At 39.3% G+C, this 22,355-nt stretch overlaps 1 protein-coding gene across 5 annotated transcripts in view; it reads right to left on the reverse strand.

The window, feature by feature from the left end:
• Positions 1–22,355, reverse strand: part of SBNO1 (strawberry notch homolog 1) — a 59,525-nt gene that overhangs the window by 35,984 nt on the left and 1,186 nt on the right. Inside the window, exons 2-7 of one of the 5 annotated variants that reach the window (XM_082353842.1) lie at positions 15,370–15,501; positions 14,740–14,844; positions 12,985–13,294; positions 8,135–8,235; positions 4,184–4,280; positions 2,994–3,154 (exon numbers count right to left, since the gene is read on the reverse strand). In XM_082353842.1, coding sequence (XP_082209968.1) covers positions 2,994–3,154; positions 4,184–4,280; positions 8,135–8,235; positions 12,985–13,294; positions 14,740–14,844; positions 15,370–15,501 — 906 coding nt within the window. Of the gene's footprint in view, positions 1–2,993; positions 3,155–4,183; positions 4,281–8,134; positions 8,236–12,984; positions 13,298–14,739; positions 14,845–15,369; positions 15,502–22,355 lie in introns of all 5 variants that reach the window. The other 4 variants (XM_082353843.1, XM_082353841.1, XM_082353845.1 and 1 more) reach the window with 4 other exon arrangements.

A 22,355-nucleotide genomic window follows, 5' to 3' on the forward strand; every position in this document is an offset into this window, starting at 1 on the left:
AACAGCAAAGTTGTGAATGAAAAAAAAAAGTTCTTAAAGGAAATTAAAAGTGCTACTTCAGGGGCTTCCCTGGTGGCGCAGTGGTTGAGAATCTGCCTGCCAATGCAGGGGACATGGGTTCGAGCCCTGGTCTGGGAAGATCCCACATGCCGCGGAGCAACTGGGCCCATGAGCCACAATTACTGAGCTTGTGCGTCTGGAGCCTGTGCTCCGCAACAAGAGAGGCCGCGATAGTGAGAGGCCCACGCACCGCGATCAAGAGTGGCCCCCACTTGCCAGAACTAGAGAAAGCCCTCGCACAGAAACGAAGACCCAACACAGCCATAAATAAATAAATAAATAAACCCAAAGTTTAAAAAAAAAAAAAGTGCTACTTCAGTGAACAAACAATAAGAAAGCCAAACAGCCTTATTGCTGACGTGAAGAAACTTTTAGTGGTCTCAAAAGAAGATCAAACAAGCCATAATATTCCCTTAAGCCAAAGCCTAATCCAGAGCAAGGCCCTAACTCTCTTTAATTCTACGAAGGCTGAGAGAGGTGAGGAAGTTGCAGAAGAATTCTGAAGCTCGCAGAGGTTGGTTCATGAGGTTTAAGGAGTCATCTCCATAACATAATTGCAAGGTGAAAGAGCAAGTGCTGATGCAGAAGCTTCACCAAGTTATCCAGAAGATCTAGCTAAGATAATCGATAAATGTGGCTACATTAAACAACAGATTTTCAATGTAGATGAAACAGCCTTCTTTTGGAAGAAGATGCTATCTAGGACTTTCATAGCTAGAGAGAAGAAGTCAATGTCTGGCTTCAAAGCTTCAGAGGACAGGCTGACTTATTAGGGGCTAATGCAGCTGGTGGCCTGAAGTTGAAGCCAATGCTCATTTCCCATTCGAAAAATCCTAGGGTCCTTAAGAATTATGCTCAATCTACGCTGCCTGTGCTCTACAAATGGAACAACAAGGCAGCACATCTGTTTACAACATGGTTTACTGAATATTTGAAACCCACTGTTGAGACCTACTGCTCAGAATGAAAGGTTCCTTTCAAAGTAATACCACTCATTGACAATGCACCCAAGAGCTCTAATGGAGATGTGCAACGAGATCAATGTCACTTTCATGCCTGCTTTGTAAAACAGCCTTTCTGCAGCCCACGGAGCTAAGAGTAATTTTGGCTTTCAAATCTTACTCTTTAAGAAACACATTTTGTAAGGCTGTAACTGCCATAGATAGTTGATTCCTCTGATGCACCTGGACAAAATCAACTGAAAACCTTCCAGAAAAGGAATCACCCTTCTAGATGCCACTAAGAACATTCATGATTCATGGGAAGAGGTCAAAATATCAACATTAACAGGAGTTAACCCTCATGGATGACTTGGAGGGGTTCAAGACTTCAGTGGAGGAAGTAGATTCTTGAGATGGAAATCTACTCCTAATGAAGATGCTGAGAGGACTGTTGAAATTAACAACAAAGGATTTAGAATATTACATAAACTTAGTTGATAAAGCAGTGGCAGAGTTTGAGAGGACTGACTCCAATTCTGAAAGAAGTTCTGTGGGTAAAATGCCATCAAACAGCACTGCATGCTACAGAGAAATCATTAGTGCAAGGAAGAGTGAATCAATGTGGCAAACTTCACTGTTGTCTTATTTTAAGAAACTGCCACAGCCCCTCCAGCCTTCAATAACCACCACTCTGATCATTTAGCAGCCATCAACGCCAAGGCGAGACCTCCCACCAGCAAAAAGATTACAACTTGCTGAAGCCTCAGATGATGATTAGCATTTTTTAGCATTAAAGTATTTTTAAATTAAGGTATGTACATTGTTTTTCTGAACATAATGCTATTGCACACTTAACAGACTACATTATAGTGTAAACACTAAGTTTTGCATGTACTGGGAAACCAAAAACTTCATGTGACTCATTTTATTGTGACATTTGCTTTACTGTGATGGTCTGGAACCAAACCTGCCCTATCTCTGAGGTCTGTGTATTTTTTTCTTGCTACCCTCGTATGTAGCAGGTAAATAAGTTAACAAATTGGTGAGTATTCTTCCATAATTTTTCAAGGACTGTACAATCAAATACAAACTTTTTTTTACAACATAAATATGGGGGACGGTTGCCTATTTTACAAAAATGGAGTATTTCAGAAATCCTTTCAAGACAATTAACATAATATAAAAGCTGGTACAACACCCATATGGTAATACCAAAGGTTATTCAATCACTCCCCAAGGGTTTGAGCTTTCAAATCTTTTCTAGCTTTTAGCCACTGGGGGGAAAAAAAGCTGCAACAAATAGCCTTATATATATATGTTCTTATCTAATAGTTCTATGAAACAGACTCCCATGGAATCGTTAGGTAAAAGGATATAGGTATTTTTAATTTTAATACATGTTCCCAGTGAATTCCAAAAAGGTTATGACAATTTATCATTTGCACTAGAAACACATTCCCCATATCCACACTACCCCTTTAATTTTCTAACACATAAAACTTCTATAAAAATCACATTCACGGGCTTCCCTGGTGGTGCAGTGGTTGAGAGTCTGCCTGCCAATGCAGGGGACATGGGTTCGAGCCCTGGTCTGGGAGGGTCCCACGTGCAGCGGAGCAACTATGCCCGTGAGCCACAACTGCTGAGCCTGCGCGTCTGGAGCCTGTGCCCCGAAACAGGAGAGGCCACAACAGTGAAAGGCCCACGCGCCGCGATGAGGAGTGGCCCCCACTTGCCGCAACTAGAGAAAGCCCTCGCACAGAAACGAAGACCCAACACAGCCAAAAATAAATAAATAAATAAATTTACAAAAAAAAAAAACAAAGAACAACCTTCCTTTCGCTTCCCTCTCTTTAAAAAAAAAAAAAAGAAAAAAATAACATTCACAAGATTTTCATGCAAGGAAAACTTAACTTTGAATTAAAAGAACTATACATTGTGAACTAAGAATAAAGATAAAAACTGTATGTAGTTATAAATTATACAGCTTACCTGGGCTGCATATGTAATTGCCTCAAGCTGTAATGCTGATAACCAGCCATTATCAATGGTTTCTTCAGAAATAGACGTTTTGTACCAAACATCAGGAGGAGTAACACTGGATAAAGAACTAGTTTCAACTACAGCATCTGGGTGACGCAGGCCAATTTTTACTAAACAAAAATTTAAAAATACTTCATTTTAATTATTCTAAGTAATAACACTTCCCAGTCTTATCATAAGATATTGCAATATTTCTCCTCTGACAGAGAAAATATAATAAGTAACTATACATCCTGGGATCCTATATAAATTCACTGACTGATGGTAAAGTACTGTTTAAATTTGACTAAAATGACCTATTTATCAACTACCTATGGTTTAAATAGAGACTTGATTAAAAAGATCTAGAAAAATACCATCGCAGTTCATACCACCAGGTTCTCCAGTAGTAACAGAACATAATCCTAGATTAAGGTGTCATTTTAAATAACCAGGAAAGTATGGGAATTTGGAATCCATACACAGTTGGTAAACAGAGATTTTTAGTTTAAGTGGTCTTATTGGTGACTTTTTATAGAAAGCCAGAGTATAGGAGAGAAAAATTCTAGCCATAGATTTTCTTCCATCTTATTACCCCCATAAAATAAAAAAGTGAAAAATTTTACACAAAAACTAAAAATTATTAATTTTCAACTTAATACAGTGGCCACTAAAAAAATGAATCATGGTCATTACGGGAAAAAAGGAAGCAATGGTGTTAATTTAAACCACTGAATTCGAATAGCGATTTTATTTTTAAGATTCCCATGTTTTTATAATTTGTTTTAGATAAGCTGTATAAACTATAAAGCTAAGATACGTGTTTACATTTCTGTAATTTACTATGATTTTATAATCACTGCTGATATGAGCAAAATTAACTTGAAAGGAAAAAGCCTTTTCACTTGTGGTTTTAAAAGACTTCATTCCAAAGCAAAGCTCTAAATTTGTGTAGGAAAATTAAAAAACTCACAGAATTTTCATGTAGCTATTTTAAAACATATTATAGTTTAAAACATACTACAAAGCTCACACTTATCAAATCCTGAGGTACCCAACACTGATAGATCTTAATACATAATAATATATGCGGGAAAGTTTTTTAAGTTCAAAAGGAACCCAGAAGTCTTTCATTATTTTGACAAATCCCAAAGACATACATTTTATTGGCATATACTCTGCATAGGTTTCCGCATGACCCATTTCTTCTTCATCTTCTTCCTCTGGTTCATCTTCCTCTTTCACAACAGGGACCTTCTGTAACAGAGAGAGCAAAATCAACTAAGTCCAGAAACTGGAGGCCCAGCCAACACACAGAAAAACTCTTCTGTAGGAATACCCATTATCTTCAATCCTGGAAACAGGACATACCACTTCTATATTCCCTAATAGATATCTGGGTCAGAGTCTGTGGTTTCCCTGCTCCTCCAAAGATAAGCACAGATAATCCATGACCTGCTCTCATCGCAAACACACAAATGGGTCACCACAGGGCTCCACCACCTTCTCAAACTACTTTCCCCTTCAATATTGCCTGCCAGCCTCCCTGATGCCCAGAAGTCTAACCTCCAGTCCTCACTCTTCATTGCAGTTCCAGGAATAGAAAGAACAAGGGGTTTGGAGAGAAAAGGTGGATGAGTCCCAGCAGCACATCCTACAATCTCACAGACAGGAACTCTCTTTAAGTCTCACATCCCACCCTCTTCTCAGTTCACCTTCATCTGTTTCTTTCCCTTAGATCCTAAAACCAAAACCCCAGAAAACTCTGGAGTTTAAAGGTTCTTCTAAAAGACAGAGAATTTACTTCAGACATCTGTGTCTCCACAGACACAACAATCATACAGAATCCTATATCACCTACTCTCCAAACTTCAGCACATCTGAGAATAAAATGAGGAGTTATTAGTAACTACACCAGGAAAACAGCAGTAAACCCAGACTGCCCCAGGCAAAGTGAGTGAATGGTCAATATAGTCATGTTACCTTGTGTTTCTCTACAGAATCTTAAAGGGGTAGAGGGAGGGAGGAATAGGGGAATAAGAAGCGCCTGAAAAAGCTGCTTTTCACTACCAGTAAACCATAAAGGGAAGCTCTTTATTAATGTGGGCTTGATCAAGGAAGAGTGTAGGGAAGAAGCTGTGGGACCCAATATACCAAGGAAGGGAGGAGAAGGACAAAGAGAAAACCTAGTCAGGACCTACAGGTAAAGGACAACATGGCATTAAAATGTAACATCAGGGCATTAAAATGTAACATCAGGGCATTAAAATGTAACATCAGGGCTTCCCTGGTGACGCAGTGGTTAAGAATCCACCTGCCAATGCAGGGGACACGGGTTCGAGCCCTGGTCCGGGAAGATCCCACATGCTGCGGAGCAACTAAGCCCGTGCGCCACAACTACTGAGCTTGCGCTCTAGAGTCTGCGAGCCACAACTACTGAGCCCACGTGCCACAACTACTGAAGCCCACACACCTAGAGCCCGTGCTCCGCAACAAGAGAAGCCAGGGCAACGAGAAGCCCGCGCACCACAACGAAGAGTAGCCCCCGCTCGCTGCAACTAGAGAAAGCCCATGCACAGCAACGAAGACCCAATGCAGCCAAAAATAAAATAAATAAAATATTTATTTTAAAAACAAATAAATAAATAAAATGTAAGGTCAGGCTCCTCTTTTATTTTTATTTTACTTATTTATTTTTATTTAGTCTAGAGCAGCATATGGCATACAGATGCTCAGTAAATGTGGGAAAGAAAAGGGAGATGTGAGATAAACATCCAGCCATCAACCCATGGAGTCCTTAGGAAAAAATCCAAAGAAACTCTGAATGTTCTCAGAAAGTATGCCAAAATAAAACCCAGTTTCAGAAATAAGAGATGAAATGGAGCTGGCCAGAGAAACAGATCCAGACCCCACTTCTGCTGTTATCTGTGTAGCCTTGGGCAAATTACTTACATTCTGAGTCCTCCCCATCCCCCTTTGCACCTTTTCCTCATCTGTAAAATAGGAATGCGCCCTCTGCTAAATGACCAGCCACCTTTCTCCCTCTACCTTGTCTTTCCCTACCTTTAAAAAAAATATACCGCAGGTATATAATTGGGGGATTAGTTGGTAACACAATACGGTCACAAAATCCAAGGACCAGACAAGTAATATGTCTAAGCCACCTGGATGTAAAATGGCAACTGACACCAAGCTTAGGGTCAAGGAGATAAATGAAGGAGAGGGAGACTGTGGTACATGGGGAATGTGTGACCAACACACAAAGTAGATGTTCACTACTCAACTCCAGGCATGTTAACACGAGGTGGGGAATGTGGGCCCAGGATTGTCAGGTACTCCTATTTCTCAAGAGAACCTGGAAATCAGCATTTTTATGTGTTTGTAACACATTCAAAAATTTTCAAAATAATGTGGAGGCCAAACAAAACACCTGTCAATTGGTTTTCATCCACAGGCTACCAGTTTGCACTCTGTTAGATGTCTCTTAACTGCTAGGACAACATAGAACTTTGGGCATGTTATGGGCAATAGGGGCTGGACTGGGAACTTGAGCACTAAATAATCTTAAAGAAAAATGCATTCTTATTTTCCAAAAATCAACTTCCAAGTAAGCTGCTGGCACTCAACTGTTAAGTAAACTGATACTGCCAACACTTGTTCTCCTGGTCCCCGTTCAAAACCTCAGGCACAGGTTGCTTTGCTGTCTCTCCAAGTCCATATTTCATTCCCAGTCTTACCAATCCTCTGGTATCATTATGTGCAGTCCCCTCTTACTTTCTTCCTTTTTTCCTTTCCAATCACCTTTGCAATCCCTAAAGTTTAGTTCCTTATCACTTCCCTTCTGGATTACTTAACCAACCTCTTAACCTGTCTCTTCTTCCCAACCCATCCTGAGTCACTAATAGGTCCCTCTACTTCCAGTAGCCCTCACTGGTGCTGCCCCAAGTCCCAAGTCCATCAAATTCAATTCAGGACCCTCCACAGAGCCCCCAGTCAACCATTCCAATTTCTTCCTGCAAGCCAAGTATCCTAAGCATATAGCTACCACCTCCTCTGTGCCTATTAATGCTGTAGCTCCCTTCCTAAAATGCCCTCTCAAAGTCTCTCCAGACTCGACACCCAAACTCCACGACATCTCCTCCATAAAATGAAGTCCTGGGCTTCCCTGGTGGCACAGTGGTTAAGAATCTGCCTGCCAATGCAGGGGACACGGGTTCGATCCCTGGCCTGGGAAGATCCCACATGCCGCGGAGCAACTGAGCCCGTGCGCCACAACTACTGAGCCTGCACTCTAGAGACTGTGCCCTGCAACAAGAGAAGCCACGACAGTGAGAAGCCTGCGCACCACAATGAAGAGTAACCCCCATTCACCGCAACTAGAGAAACCGCATGCGCAGCAACGAAAACCCAACACAGCCAAAAATAAAAACAAATAAATAAATAAAATTTAAAAAAAAAAAAAAAAAGTGAAGTCCTCCCAGGCCATCTGAGTCTCATCTTCCTACAAACTCATAAGCCCTATTGCGAGCATCACTATTTACCTCTTGCTGTACCTTATATTACTACTTAAACCATGTGGTGTTAATTATATGTTTTTTAAAATGGGGAGCCAGAAACCCACCACACAGAGGATACATACAGAGGCAGGGTTATACACTGCGTAATTATTAAATGCACGCACAGAATCAATTTAACTGAAGCATATAGCATTTCCAAAATGTAAAAAAAATGTTAACATATAATTTACTCACAACTAAACCATTATGTGATCTGACATCCCATAACCAGCTATATAATAAGGCTCAATCCTAAAATGAACATAATTATCAAGTACTTTTGGTTAACTCCACATTATCCTTTTTACTTATCAGATGAAATTCACAACAGAAAAGTGTCAGTACTTTGTATAATACTCTATCCTATCAAATATGTATGTTATAATCACCTTGTTTAACATATATTAATTTATTCCAGTGAGGTTTAATGCTTGTTCATTAGTTTATGTGGCTGAGAAGCTCCCCTTCACGCCAAAAAAAGTTTTCTGAGAGCTACACTTAGCCAAGTGTGCTTTCATACCACACAAAAATACAGATACAGCTTTTGAAACTCACCATGGTCGGGGAAAAACTCCTCATTTTCATGTCATTTATCCATATTCTTGCTACTTCTTTATTAGAAGACTCTTTCTTTACTGTGCCATTGCTTACATCAGCTGAGGGGGAGAGATAATTTACATTTTAGAACAAAATATCTATTTTCCTACAGTTTTTAAAAAGTTCAGTAAAGGGGCTTCCCTGGTGGCGCAGTGGTTAAGAATCCGCCTGCCAATGCAGGAGACACGGGTTCGTGCCCTGGTCTGGGAAGATCCCACATGCCACGGAGCAACTGGGCCCGTGAGCCACAACTGCTGAGCCTGCGCGTCTGGAGCCTGTGCTCCGCAACAAGAGAGGCCGCGATAGTGAGAGGCCCGTGCACCGCGATGAAGAGTGGCCCCCGCTTGCCACAACTAGAGAAAGCCCTCGCACAGAAACAAAGACCCAACACAGCCATAAATAAATAAAATTTAAAAAAAAAATAAAAATTATTAAAAAAAAAAAAAAAGTTCAGTAAAGTTTACCCACTTCACAAACCAAAGAATACCAATCTCTTATCTCTAACTTAAATTAAGCATAAGGATAAAAATATTCAAGCTATATGTCATTATGGAGGTAAGAATTAACATTAGAAAACAACTTAAAAGGAAAGATGTGCACAGGAAATTTGAAAACTATTTTATCAAAAAGACACCTTAACCAGAACACTATTTGGCAGTTTATTTCAAAACAATTACCCACAGCCAGCATTACTCTGAGACACTTCACTTGGCACAAAACCTGGTATTATCACCAAGATAGAATCAATCTCACCTGATCTGGTGGTACTTACTAACTTTCAAGGCAAAATAATTATTTCTGGAAGGGGAAAAAAAAACAGTTTGGGAACTCTACTGTCTTCCCTCAGAATAAAGATCCAAAGAATGAATCTGTTCTTCTGTTCTAGAACAAGTGGTTTGCAAACTCTTTTTAGATATAGCACAAGAACCTCTCCATCAAAGTATCAATCAAAGTAGAACTACTGGGCTTCCCTGCCGGCACAGTGGTTAAGAATCTGCCTGCGAATGCAGGGGACACGAGTTCGAGTCCTGGTCCAGGAAGATGCCACATGCCGCGGAGCAGCTAAGCCCATGCGCCACAACTACTGAGCCTGCGCTCTAGAGCCCACGAGCCACAACTACTGAAGCCCGCGCACCTAGAGCCCGTGCTCTGCAACAAGAGAAGCCACAGCAATGAGAAGCCCGCGCACTGCAACAAAGAGTAGCTCCCACTCGCCACAACTAGAGAAAGCCTGTGCGCAGCAACGAAGACCCAATAGAACCAAAAATTACTAATTAATTAATTAATTTTTAAAAAAAAAAAAGTAGAACTACTTGGTTGAGAAGTTCTGAGCCCCTGTAACTAGCCTCCATCCTCCAAGTATACCTGAAGCACTCCCAGTACCTGGTATTCTTGCAATCACAGTGTGAAAATTACACCAGGAGAACGGATTATCACCTTATGTATTCTACCAAAAGATAGGGAGTATTTGGGTGGCCTGTCACTTGGGACTACAAAATGGCTGGGATTAAAGTGTTAGCAAAATAAGGAAGCTGGTACAGAGATAATAAATTTACTTGGGAGCACAGATCTGTTTAATATAACTGTGGGAGAGCCACTGAACAGTTCATAGAAAGAGTTACACGACTGGAGCTCAACTGAGAGATCAGAATCCAAAGAGCAACCTGAAGGGCTAAGGGCTCCAAAAGGGGCAGAGAACATGCAGGGAACTCCCTGGTGGTCCAGTGGTTAGGACTCCATGCTTTCACTGCCGCTGAGGGCCTGGGTTCAATCTCTGGTTGGGGAACTAAGATCCCACAAGCCATGCGGGGCGGCCAAAAAAAAAAAAAGAGAGAGAGAACATGCAAAACCTCGCTCTCTGCAGTTTCATAGTTTTAACATTCTTCCCTTTCAGTAAAAAGATGACCCTCTCCTACAACACAAAAGTTAGTTTATCTTTGGCATTCACTTACCATGTTTCTTTTTCAGCCCTGGTCTAGTCTGACAATTTCTCAGCCTTCCACAGAAGGATGGCCTTGACTTGCAGTCTTTTGTCTTTTAAGAAGTATTATATTGGATGTGGGAGATGTTACTGTACTAGATGTTACTCGGTCAGCTCCAAAGCTGTTTTGTTTTGCTCTCTAAACTCTTTCCTCACGATGGCACAGCAGCAGTCTTTCTCCTCATTAAATCCAAAGACTTTAATGAAAAGCAGCTTCTACTAACTGCTGATCACCCCTAAGTCTCCCAGGAGCCATTCCAGATGCTGTCCTGCACCTCAGCTAGGTCAGGGCCGTGGTCCTGCTCTCCATGGCAAAGAATGGAAATCAATCCTGAGACAGTTAAAATGATTTCTCAATGGGCATCTAGCTGCCAGGCTCCAGTCAGTTCAGGACAATAACCTTAAGAGTAAAACTACAGCCATAAGGCACAAAGGTATGGACTCAAAGATTAGATTATCTGGTATTTTTAATTGCATTTGTCACTGAAGACAAAGTTAGTTCCGCATCACCTACAAACACTCCTTGCTCATTCCTTTAGAATGCCCCAGCCCTCTACTTTATTATTATTTTTTTAATATTTATTTACTTATTTGGCTGAGCCAGGTCTTAGTTGCGGCATGCGGGATCTTCGTTGTTGGGTGCGGGATCTTTAGTTGTGGCACGCGGGATCTAGTTCCATGACCAGGGATTGAACCCAGGTCCCTTGCATTGGGAGTGCAGTCTTAACCACTGGACCACCAGTGAAGTCCCTGGCCCTCTACTCTATAAACACAAGCACATTAGAACTTCCCAGCAATCAATTCTGCTACAAAATATATCGGGTGTTAAAACTTATCTCTCTCAATTGGAAAAATAAAGCAGCTGTTTGGAAGGAGGAACTCTCTATTCAATACCCAGCACCTCATTCCAAGAGCCCAGTGAGATGTTATGTATTAGTATAAATCACCAGGCAGGGAGTCAAATACTATTTAGCTCAATGGAAAAAAGAAGGAAAGAATATCCCTCTTAAGAGTTCACATTTTGGGAATTCCCTGGTGGTCCAGTGGTGAGGACTCGGCACTTTCACTGACGAGGCCCAGGTTCAACCCCTGGTCAGGAAACTAAGATCCTGTAAGCCGAGTGGCACAGCCAAAAAAGAAAAAAAAGAGTTCACATTTTTCAGTTTCTAAAACTATACTACTAAAATTTGATATAGCCAAAGTTAAAAAAAAAATTCTCTTTTACCCTTAAAATTACCTTACTACACTAAATACAAAGCTTCCTCTAAGCATTCCACTTAAATACAACCTATTCCTGCCCCATATTCCATTTTCCATTTTTCTCCACGTGCCTACCCCTAACATACTATATACTTTATTTATTTTGTTTATTGTCTGTTTTTCTCCACTCAGATGCAAGCTCTATGAGGGCAGAGATTTCAACAGTTTTCTTCCCAGCCATAGTCTCAGAATCCTAGAACAGGGACTTCCCTGGTGGTCCAGTGGTTAAGATTCAGGGCTCTCACTGCAGGGGGCATGGGTTCGATCCCTGGTCAAGGCACTAAGATCCCACATGCCTCACAGTGTGGCAATTAATAAATAAATAAATATCTGTTGAATATATGAGCAATAAAAAAGCCACTCCAGAGAAGAAAAATTAACTGTAAAATTTACATTCTTTATGCATAAATGAATTCCTAAAAAAGAGTGATCAAACCACTGTTGAGCTTTTTCTCTTTAGATCTAAACCTACACTTAAAGCATTATGGATTAGCTAGTGGTAATGGTTGCACAACTCTGTGAATATACTAAAATCCACTGAATTGTACCCCTTTAAAAGGTACAATGGTATGTGAATTATCTCAGTAAAGCTATTATTAAAGAAGTATTTTGAGTGCTCACTCTTCAAAGAAAATATAGTGAATTACTATTCATTTTCATTACAATGAAAGTTTATATATTTTAAAAGAAAACTTACTAAAAAACACGACTACCGACATACAATGAAGCTAATGAGAAGCAAAATCATAAAACTGTAAGAGTTAAAGTAGTGAAGTATCAGTTTAAAGCCCATTACACCTCAAGCATGGTCCAAGGACCACCAGCAACAGCACCTCTAAAAAGCTTGTCAGAAATGCAGAATCTTGGGCTTCCCTGGTGGCGCAGTGGTTGAGAATCTGCCTGCCAATGCAGGGGACATGGGTTCGAGCCCTGGTCTGGGAAGATCCCACATGCCACGGAGCAGCTGGGCCCCGTGAGCCACAATTACTGAGCTTGTGCGTCTGGAGCCTGTGCTCCGCAACAAAAGAGGCCGCGATAGTGAGAGGCCCTCGCACCGTGATGAAGAGTGGCCCCCACTTGCCACAACTAGAGAAAGCCCTAGCACAGAAACGAAGACCCAACACAGCCATAAATAAATAAATAAAAATTTAAAAAAAAAAAAAAAAAGAAAGAAATGCAGAATCTTGGTCCCCATCCCAGACCTATTGAATCTGATTCTGTTTTTGTACAAAGATCCCCAAGTGACTCACAGTTATAAAGCTTGAAAAGCACTGATTTAAGTGACTGAGAAAAATGTTAACCAGTTATTCACAATTTATAAAACTGAGATCTCATGGTGTTCACGTAGCCACTTGATAATTCCACACTTCATTTTAAAGTTTAAGGCTAAGGCTTCTAAATTTTTGCTTCCCTTGAATTGCATAAATACTGTTAAGTCCACAGAGTCATGCAGATATCATCTCCTGTCATGACTACTTCTTTTAAGACCTAAGCAAACCCTTAAAAACACACTGACATATCTTAATGAAGGCAAGCAGTTGACACTATTGAAAACAAAAAGACTTACTAGCTGCTGTTGCAACTGGCTGAGCAATATTAGCCGGTGGCTTCAGTTTCATGAGTTCGTTCAGACTATTATTTTTTAGTAGGTCCTTCAGTTGAACCTGGTCTTTTGAAGGTGCAGAGGTCATGGCATTTCGTGCTGCTGGTGCTGAGACTGAAGGACGTGTGTTTGCAGTAGTCTGAATGAACTTTGTTAAAGTGATGGTTTGCCTATTCGTGGTTACAGGTGGTGTTTTAGTCATTACAATTGTAGATCCCAAAGTCGGAAGCTGATTTATTTGATTCAGCACAAATGTTGTAGTAGATGGAGGCTGCTGCTAGAAAAGAAAACCATATACATCACACCTGTGAAAAATTCTTTATTCTCTAATGCAACCCATATCCACAAACACAATAGGCCATTTAAAACTCTAAAACTGACTTATTAAGAATCTTACCCAACCACTGGCACTTTGGTTCTAATAAATATCATTAGATATAAACTACCTAGTTAAAATACACTATTTGAGAAAAAGAAGGTACAGTAGTGGTGTTGGGGGCAGCAAGCATAAAATGAGAGTATCCTAAGCAAGCTGTGATGTATAGTCACCCTACATAACACAAGGACTAGGAACATAATTTCTAATCCCAGCACTGCCCCCAACTAATAAGATAACCTTAGACAAATCACTTTACCTCTGGAGGCCCGGGCTCTCTGATGACCATTTTCCATTTCTAACATTCTATGATTCCTGTCCAATGCTTTGTCTGCTATCATACAGACTATACTAACGTTTAACTTAATAAGATAAGACCACCAAGCAGAGTTTTAAATTCCTATGCCCCATGAATGATCCACCCAGGTAAATTACAAATATCAGTGATAATGCGGATGCTTCCTTTGAGCCTAAGGCAAAGCTACATAGCATTTTATTTTTATAGTTGTGGGGTGGGAGTTAGGAGTTGGACAAAAATGAAAAAAAAAGTCAAGATTTGAGGATAACAAATGTCTGTGACTTCAACCAAGTAAAGTACAACACAGGTATTTTTATAAATTTAAGTCTATTTCTACTTCCTTCCCCCTTCAAATTATTTATTTCTCCATGACTTCTCTAACAAGAATCTTCTAGATTACTATTAATTTTAAATGTAACTCTCAACAATAATTTATCAAAAGTTATCAAATTTTAACCAGTCTAATAATTTTATACCACTAGACCTTAAATTAATAATTGCTATGCGTAGGGAGTTTCCTGTGGCCTACTGGTTAGGATTCAGGGCTTTCACTGCCATGGCCCGGGTTCAATCCCTGGTTGGGGAACTGAGATCCCACAAGCCGTGCAGCCCAGCCTACAGTAACAACAGCAACAACGAAAACTGCTATGTTTAAAGCAAGGTCAGTGGAACTCTACATTTAAAGCGCAATAACAATCACATAAAAATTACATATACAAATGGACAAAAGCTGAAATAAACAAGTAAAAATGAAAAGTGTAGTGGGTTAACATGTAGTTCATCTTTACTTCATGAATTTTCTATCACTTGCAATAAATAACCTAAAAAAATGGGGGTTTTTTTCCCCCTAATCTTTTGATCAACATAACTACCAGAAGAGTGAAAGAAACGTTTTATAAAGTAGGAGGTGAGAGTAGATAGAATACTGGGAAAAAAGTAGCAAAAAGCAGAACTAGTGAAATAAAACTACTTCATATTAAAGGTTATTTTCTTACTACAACCCTGAACTATTTTCATAGTAATGCCAAATCTAAATAATTCTTACCCTAACATTTAATAGTGCTGGAGTAGGTAGCGTCTCTGGTTCTTGTTTAACAGGAACTGCTGCTTCAGTCTCCAAACCTAGTTCTAATGCACTAAGTGGCACTGACTGGAGAGAAAACAACATCAGAGAAAGAAATAAAGAATGACGGCAGTGAATTCTGTTTCAAGAACAAGAGATGTATTTATTTTATTAAAATAAAAAAAGTTTTCAAGCTTTACATTCAAATGGAATGTAAAATCACTGATACCAGGTATAAAATAACAATCTTTGCAAGCATAACATCTTCACTAAACTACGCTAACACCAGAATCTTATTTTTGCTTTCAGAGAATGTGTATAGTGAAACCTCAGAAAAATATTCCTATAAAGTACAAAGACAAATATTGAGATTAGTGATCCTCCCGCAATAACTCTAAGCAATTCATCTCTTACGTTATATATCAAAGCAGAAAATAATGTCTTGATTTTCACTGCCAAGTATTTTCCACTTTGTGAATAAAGACTAATACTCAACATAAAAGTAATATTCACATGCATATTTAAAATGAAGGCTTAACAATACCTATTTCTATAATAGAAAATAAAATTTTAAAAAACTCACTTTTTACAGAGGCTTTGGAAAACTCTTACCTGCTGTATGGGAGGGGTAGGTGTTGGAGTTGCAAGCCCCGCATCTCCACCATCAATATCAAAGAGGTCATTCGGACTAATTCCACTCTCGCTCAAAGCAGCAAGCAGTAAATCTTGCCCTGGCTCCACCATCTTTAGAACAAAATATTAAATATTAACATAAAAAACTTAAAATGACAATTAACTCTCTTCTAAATATAAACCAACATTTTCTACCAGATCCATTCATTCAATATTTATGAAGAACCTGCTACACAGCAGGCAAAAAAAGGATGAAAGAGAAATAGTCTCTGATCCCAAGAAATTCACATTAAGATGGAAAGGAAAGAAAAGTATGTAAATCACAGAAAGAGTATATGTTACAAAATGCCATGGGAACAGAGAAGGAAATGCTGAATTCACCTGGGGAGAGAGATTACAAAGATGACAATGGAGCCAATTCTCAGGTAAGAAATTGCCAGGTAGACAAGGATCTTCTGGATAGTGCATTCAAACTTATGGGGGCACGAATGATGCTGGCACTCTAAGAAAGATGGCTAGAGTAGTTCAACATGGGTACGGAAGCTCAGAACAGAAATACGAGGTTCAAAAAAAAAAAAATACGAGGTTCACAAAGGTGATGGCAAGAGACGAAGAAGTTTTTGCCCACAGCTCTGAACACCATGCTAGAGAGCTCATTTAATCCTGTGAGGATCAGGGGTCACTAAAGCGTTTTCAGATAGAGGACTGCAAGACATAGTCAGATTTGTGACTTAGAAAAATTACTCCACAGCAGTGTGGAAGCAAACTGAGAATGGGTAGAGTAAGACCAAGGCAGGGAGACATCTTAGGAAACTGCTACAGCAGATCAGGAAAAAGATGATGTGCTATAACAGTAAGATGTAAACAGAAAGAAGGGGGAATGGATTCCAAAATATTTAAGAAGGAGAATCCATAAGACTAAGTTTAAATAAAAGCTCAAAATGGAAGGGAGAACATGAAACACACACAAAAAAGCATGAGTTGATGGATAATCAGAGTTAAGCCACCAAGAGAAAATGAAAAAGGTTGAGCCCAGGAGACCTAAAAGATGAGATATATGGAGTTTAGGGGGAAAAATGCCTAATTCGAGCAGGCAAATACACCTTCAGTTGGGGTTTTCCAACTGTACTCATAGGAGCCAAATCAAAGTATTCTACCACTAAGATAGATTTTTATCCATTTTGTAGGGAAAAAAAAGTTTAACAGAGCTTTCTTAATTTTAACTTTTCTCATTAATTTATCTGAAATAGCCAATTTATATACACAAACATAATTATGAGAAATCTGACTACTTGTTTTTCTCAAAGAACTAATTTCACATTACATATATACTAATTTTCAGCTAATCCGTTTATTCTCAGACTGTGCAACGCAATTAAATGTTTCATTATGTCCTACAAAAAAAAAGTTGTTAGCCAAGAATACCATGACCACGACTTCCCAACATACAAGAACCACTGTTTTAGATGAAAGCAGGACATTTCATAGAGAAATTCTCTACTAGGTAGGTCTACGTCGCTTGTACATCATTTACAAAGATGTTCTAAAGGAAATACGAGTGAGTTTAAGGTGGAAACCACAGACATCCAGAAATGAAACGAAGGGCAGACCCACTGTTTAAAGGATGAGAGGAAGGATAGCCCAAAGGAGATTTCCCCAAAATTTTTCAGAGAAAAGAAAAGAAGTCTAAGGAAGAAAGCATTTTGAGCAGATGGGAAGGGAAGGGAACTGACAGTGACTAAGTATCTTGTACAAGCCTGGCACAGTGTCAGGCTCTTCATGTCCATCACTAGCCCATGACAACCCTGAGCAAGATAAATATTATAATTCTAGAAATGAAACTGAGGCTCAAAAAGCTTAAATTACCTGCCCAAGGTCACACCCAGATCTAGACTGTTCAAATTCCCGAAGCCCACGCATTCTCTTTCCAATGAGTAGATCAAGAAGTCAATATTGGTAACCTGTGAAGTTTCAATACTTAACTTTGGAATAAACGCCTGTCTGAGATTAAAACTGGAAAGGGGAGAATTAGTATTAAACAACAAGATGGAAATAGTATGAAAGAACCAGATGACAGGGGAGACAAGGAGAAATGTCACAATATGGGTTTAATATAAAATTGATCCATTCTGGGGCTTCCCTGGTGGCGCAGTGGTTAAAAATTCGCCTGCCAATGCAGGGGACATGGGTTCGAGCCCTGGTCCAGGAATATCCCACATACCGTGGAGCAGCTAAGCCCATGCGCCACAACTACTGAGCCTGCGCTCTAGAGCCCGTGAGCCACAACTACTGAGCCCACGTGCCACAACTACTGAAGCCTGTGTGCCTAGAACCCATGCTCCGCAACAAGAGGAGCCACAGCAATGAGAAGCCCACGCACCACAACGAAAAGTAGCCCCCACTCACCACAACTAGAGAAAGCCTGCACACAGCAACAAAGACCCAACACAGCCAAAAATAAATAAATAAAATAAATAAATTTATTTAAAAAAAAAGTTGATCCATTTTTCTAATACATAGTTGACCACACTTTACAAGCTACTATCCTAGTACATAGTACAAATATGTACCAAGAGAGCAAACCAACGCTTTAAAAACATTTTCAATCTATAAAATACTTCATTAGGACCAATGACCTATGGGAATACAGGGTCTTAGCCCACTTGCTATGGCTAATTTTGACCTAGATTAGTAATTCCTGAAACTATCAAAATGTCATCTTTTTTAAAGTAAATATTGGAAATAATTATTTACATTTGAAACAAAAGCACATTCTTTTAAACCAATGATTCCTAAACTACAGACCACAGAAAGCTTGGAGGCCAAGGGATCCATTAATCCATGTGTTACTGAATTCACGAGAGCTTTCTGAAATATATTTTCTGAACAATTAGCATTATAAGTACAAAAATATCATGGAAGAGAGTTATTTGGGGAATAAACTTGTTGGAGTCCATATAAGAAATGATGGCCACAGTTATAAGTAACATTATCAGTGACCTACTCAAAATGCATAGGAATCACAATTTGAGACCCTCTGATCTGAGCAGTGACCTAGTACTGACGATGCCTGTAAGAGACATTGTCTTTTACGAGCTATTAATGAAAGAGATTTTAATTTTATATACATCTTACACACAAATAAAATCTAAGGATCCTTTCTCTCAAGCCAATTGGGCACAAATTCCCTACTTGCACTTTTTTTGCATGAGAAGTGGGGAGGGGATAGAGAGAACACATCTATGCCATTCTCTAACTCCATTAAGCAAAACCCTTAATATTTAATCATATTCCTATTCTGAAACTATCAATATTACAGACTCACAGAATTTCAGTGCTCAAGCTGACAGAGCCCCTAAAAGGTTGTATTATCCAACCTTCCCCACATTTTAAAAACAAGTAAGATTTATTCCTGAGAGGGAAAAAGCATTTTCACTTTGAACCCACTAAGTATAATGTAAACACAAGCACTGTTAGGTGCAAAAGAACTGCTAACTACTAACCACAGAGTGATTCTATCTCAAACAATGGACAACAAAAAGGTTCCATTTTTATCATAAATACATTTGAAAATATCACCTATTCAAAACAGTACACCCGTGAAAGCGTCTATGATAAATAAGGACTAATGACACAGTAGTAGAGAGAAACTAAGAGACATCCTTGGCAGGAAGAGAATCCTGAGAAACCACAGCCAATCAGAAGAATGAAAGGATACAGTTCCCACTGAGAATACCAACACTGAAACCTATCAACAAGGACAAGGTTCCTCTTGTTGAGACCGAAGCAGACCTTTATAGCTCTGGGCAGATACGAGAGATGTATCTGCAGCAGCAGCAGCAGCAGCAGCAGCAGCACACTACAGAGGCTGAGGAGACTATGAAGTCAAGGGGAAAACCTGGTTTCAAATACTGGCTACATCATCTGCTAAGTAGTGTAACACAGTTAAGTAATGACTTGTGACTCAGTTTCCTCATCTTCAAATGGGAATAAAAATAGAACCTACTTTACAGGATTGCTGTGTTGAGTAAATATTACACTACGTGGAATAAATATTAGCTACTATTAACCATCATGTTGATAAACATTACTATAATGTTCAAAAAATGTTTTCCTTCAAATTGCTGATACAACACTTTATATCTAGAAAACAAACTTTACCTGTTGGCAATTTATTCACTAATTAACTTCCACATTAGTTCTATAAAATACTAGCACCCTTTTTACTCAAGTGTCATACATCCAATATGTCTAATCAATTAGCGTATCTAGAGGAAACTGGTAGACATCTTTAAATGTGCACATATAATATCATTTTAGAAATATCTTTGCCGGACATCCCTGGTGGTGCAGTGGTTAAGAATCCCCCTGCCAATGTAGGGGACACGCATTCGAGCCCTGGTCCGGGAAGACCCCACATGCTGTGGAGCAAGTAAGCCTGTGCACCACAACTACTGAGCCTGCGTGCCACAACTACTGAAGCCTGCACACCCTAGAGCTCCACAACAAGAGAAGCCACCGCAATGAGAACCCCGTGCACCAAAACCAAGAGTAACCTCCACTCGCCACAACTAGAGAAAGCCCGCGTGCAGCAACAAAGAGCCAACGCAGCAAAAAATAAAATAAATTTATTTTTTAAAAAAAGAAATATCTTTGCCTGAAAAGGATTTTTCTCATTACTTAATAGTGCTAAACATGTCTAATTTTTGACCCAACTTTGTTTTTATGTAGCCTGGATGTCGATGACTGGCACTCGGCTTAAGAATTTGAAGGATAATGATCCACTTAGAATTTAGCTGGTTAAGTCCATCAACAAGTATTCATTAAGTGTCTACTGAGTGCTGGTTCCTTAAGGGTATCAGGAGGAAGGGAAGGTAGGTATAAAGAAGTTTGCTAAAAAGGATTTTCTTTACCTAAAAGGATATAATCTGTATTTTTTAACACCTACTTCCCCGAGCAGCGATTGCTCAGTAAAGTGCCCCTCCCCTCACTCTCAATGCAAAACCTATAGGAAGAATGGAATCAAAAAGGAATGTGCAGATTATATACAAGTTTCAAAACTGCTTTGAAAAAGAAGCCCAAGAAAGAGTTGGGTGGGGGGGACTACTTTCTCGATCACAACATCAAAATCAGATGGCTAGTCTTCTCAACGTTCACTATATGGCTGGAATTCTTTAACTCTCAAAATAATCCATGAGTAAAAACTACCCGTTATTCCCTTGTCAGAAATGAGAAACAGGCTTAGAGAGATGAACTGTAACAAGGTAACAACAAAGCAAGCTTGGAGCAGAATTACAAACCTAGGAGGGCTGATACCACGCGCCCCACGCCCCGCGGCCCCCCTCCCTCAAGATTCTGTGCTGTTAACTCCATACCAGTATTCTTCAAACTGCTGGTCACAACAATGTTGTCAAATAATTTAAGTATGTCATGACCAGTATTTTTAAATATTTCAAATATAGAATATTCAAATATTTTAAATACAGACAGAATTAATGCAGCACACGCAGAGAGGATAAACATTATTTCACGAAACTGAGTTTTATGCGTGCATTATGTACTAGGTCACAACGTAAAACACATTTCTTACTGTGGAATGCAGTAAAAAAGGTTTGAAAATCACTGCTCTGTGCTATATACTGTCTCCCAAGAGATAAATAAGCAAGTTAATTTGACAGGTTTTATACCATATTTTTTTTTCATAGAAGAGAGTTCCTGCTCTTCGAGAGCCTATTCTTTCCATCTACAGAAAATTTCAGTGATATCACAAGGTTGTCCTTATTACTTAGTAAAGCTCAACCACATCAAAGTGGATCCGTCAATTAGCATAAAAAAAAGACAACTGCAAAAACTTAAGGATTACATCATCTTGGTTATTAATTGTCTATTTAATGGAAAACAATTCCTCTCGGAAAGTATCTTTACACCAATTTTTGGCAGGCAAAGCACAAGAACCCACAGAGCCTCACGAAAAGTCAGGTATCTTGCTAAGAGCAGATCTCAGACCTGTGTGCTGTCTTCCTTCACAAGCAAGGCGGCAAGTCTCAAATCAAAGCTCAATTTAGAGACTAAGAAATGCCAAAATGTTATCTGTACCTAAAGTCTTTGAGGCAAAAAAAGACTTTAAAAAAGCATGAAAAGAATCTCCATACTGCACGTTTTTAAATAGTAATCTCAGCAAAACCCTTAAAACATGTAAAACTGACACATAAGAGCATTCAATGGATGGATGAATGAATGGATGGATGAATGGATGATGAATTTACGATCTGTAAGCCACTCACTAAGCCTCCCTTTTTAACATTTACCCAGCAACTAAAATAAAATTTATTTTAAATTCTGGAGGATTGTATGCAACAAAATTAGACTGGGAATAAAGTTAGATTGGGAGATAAAAAGCAGAATCCAGAGGAAAAGAGTAAAGATGTCTTCTCTGGTAAGATAAACTTTGGAAGCAACTTCTTTAAACATGAAAATAAAATGTTCCCTTGATTGCAAAACTAATGTCCCACTCAAGGCAGCAGCAGCAAATTCTACATTTTATCCTAGAAATTCTGTACACACTATCTTTTATGCAGTGATGAAGGCTTTCCCCACTGCTTATGACAAGCAGTTCTGATTGCGGTAAATAACTGGGAAAAAATGGAATCCCTCCGCACTGTTATCTGGTTTAACTGTCTGCAACTATTCTGAGGAACCGCGCTAGAGCAACTAGGGATTTGACAGCTTTCTGGACCCTCCTGGCCGACACTTTAGAAACCCTATTCCGTCTCTAATTCTGGCTGCCTAAAGAATATGAAACATTTAACTCAACATAAACTGCTAATAATCAACTTTCAAAGGTCAAAGGGGACCCAGTTTTTAACCTTCTCTCATCAACACGTGTTTAGTACAAACTTCCGGGTGTGGTTACAACTGGCTGGGCAATTCAATGGCTAAAAACGTTGCTTTATTTGACTCTCATT

Source organism: Balaenoptera borealis (assembly GCF_965194805.1).
Source record: "Balaenoptera borealis genome assembly, chromosome: 14".
Classification (NCBI taxonomy): domain Eukaryota; kingdom Metazoa; phylum Chordata; class Mammalia; order Artiodactyla; family Balaenopteridae; genus Balaenoptera; species Balaenoptera borealis.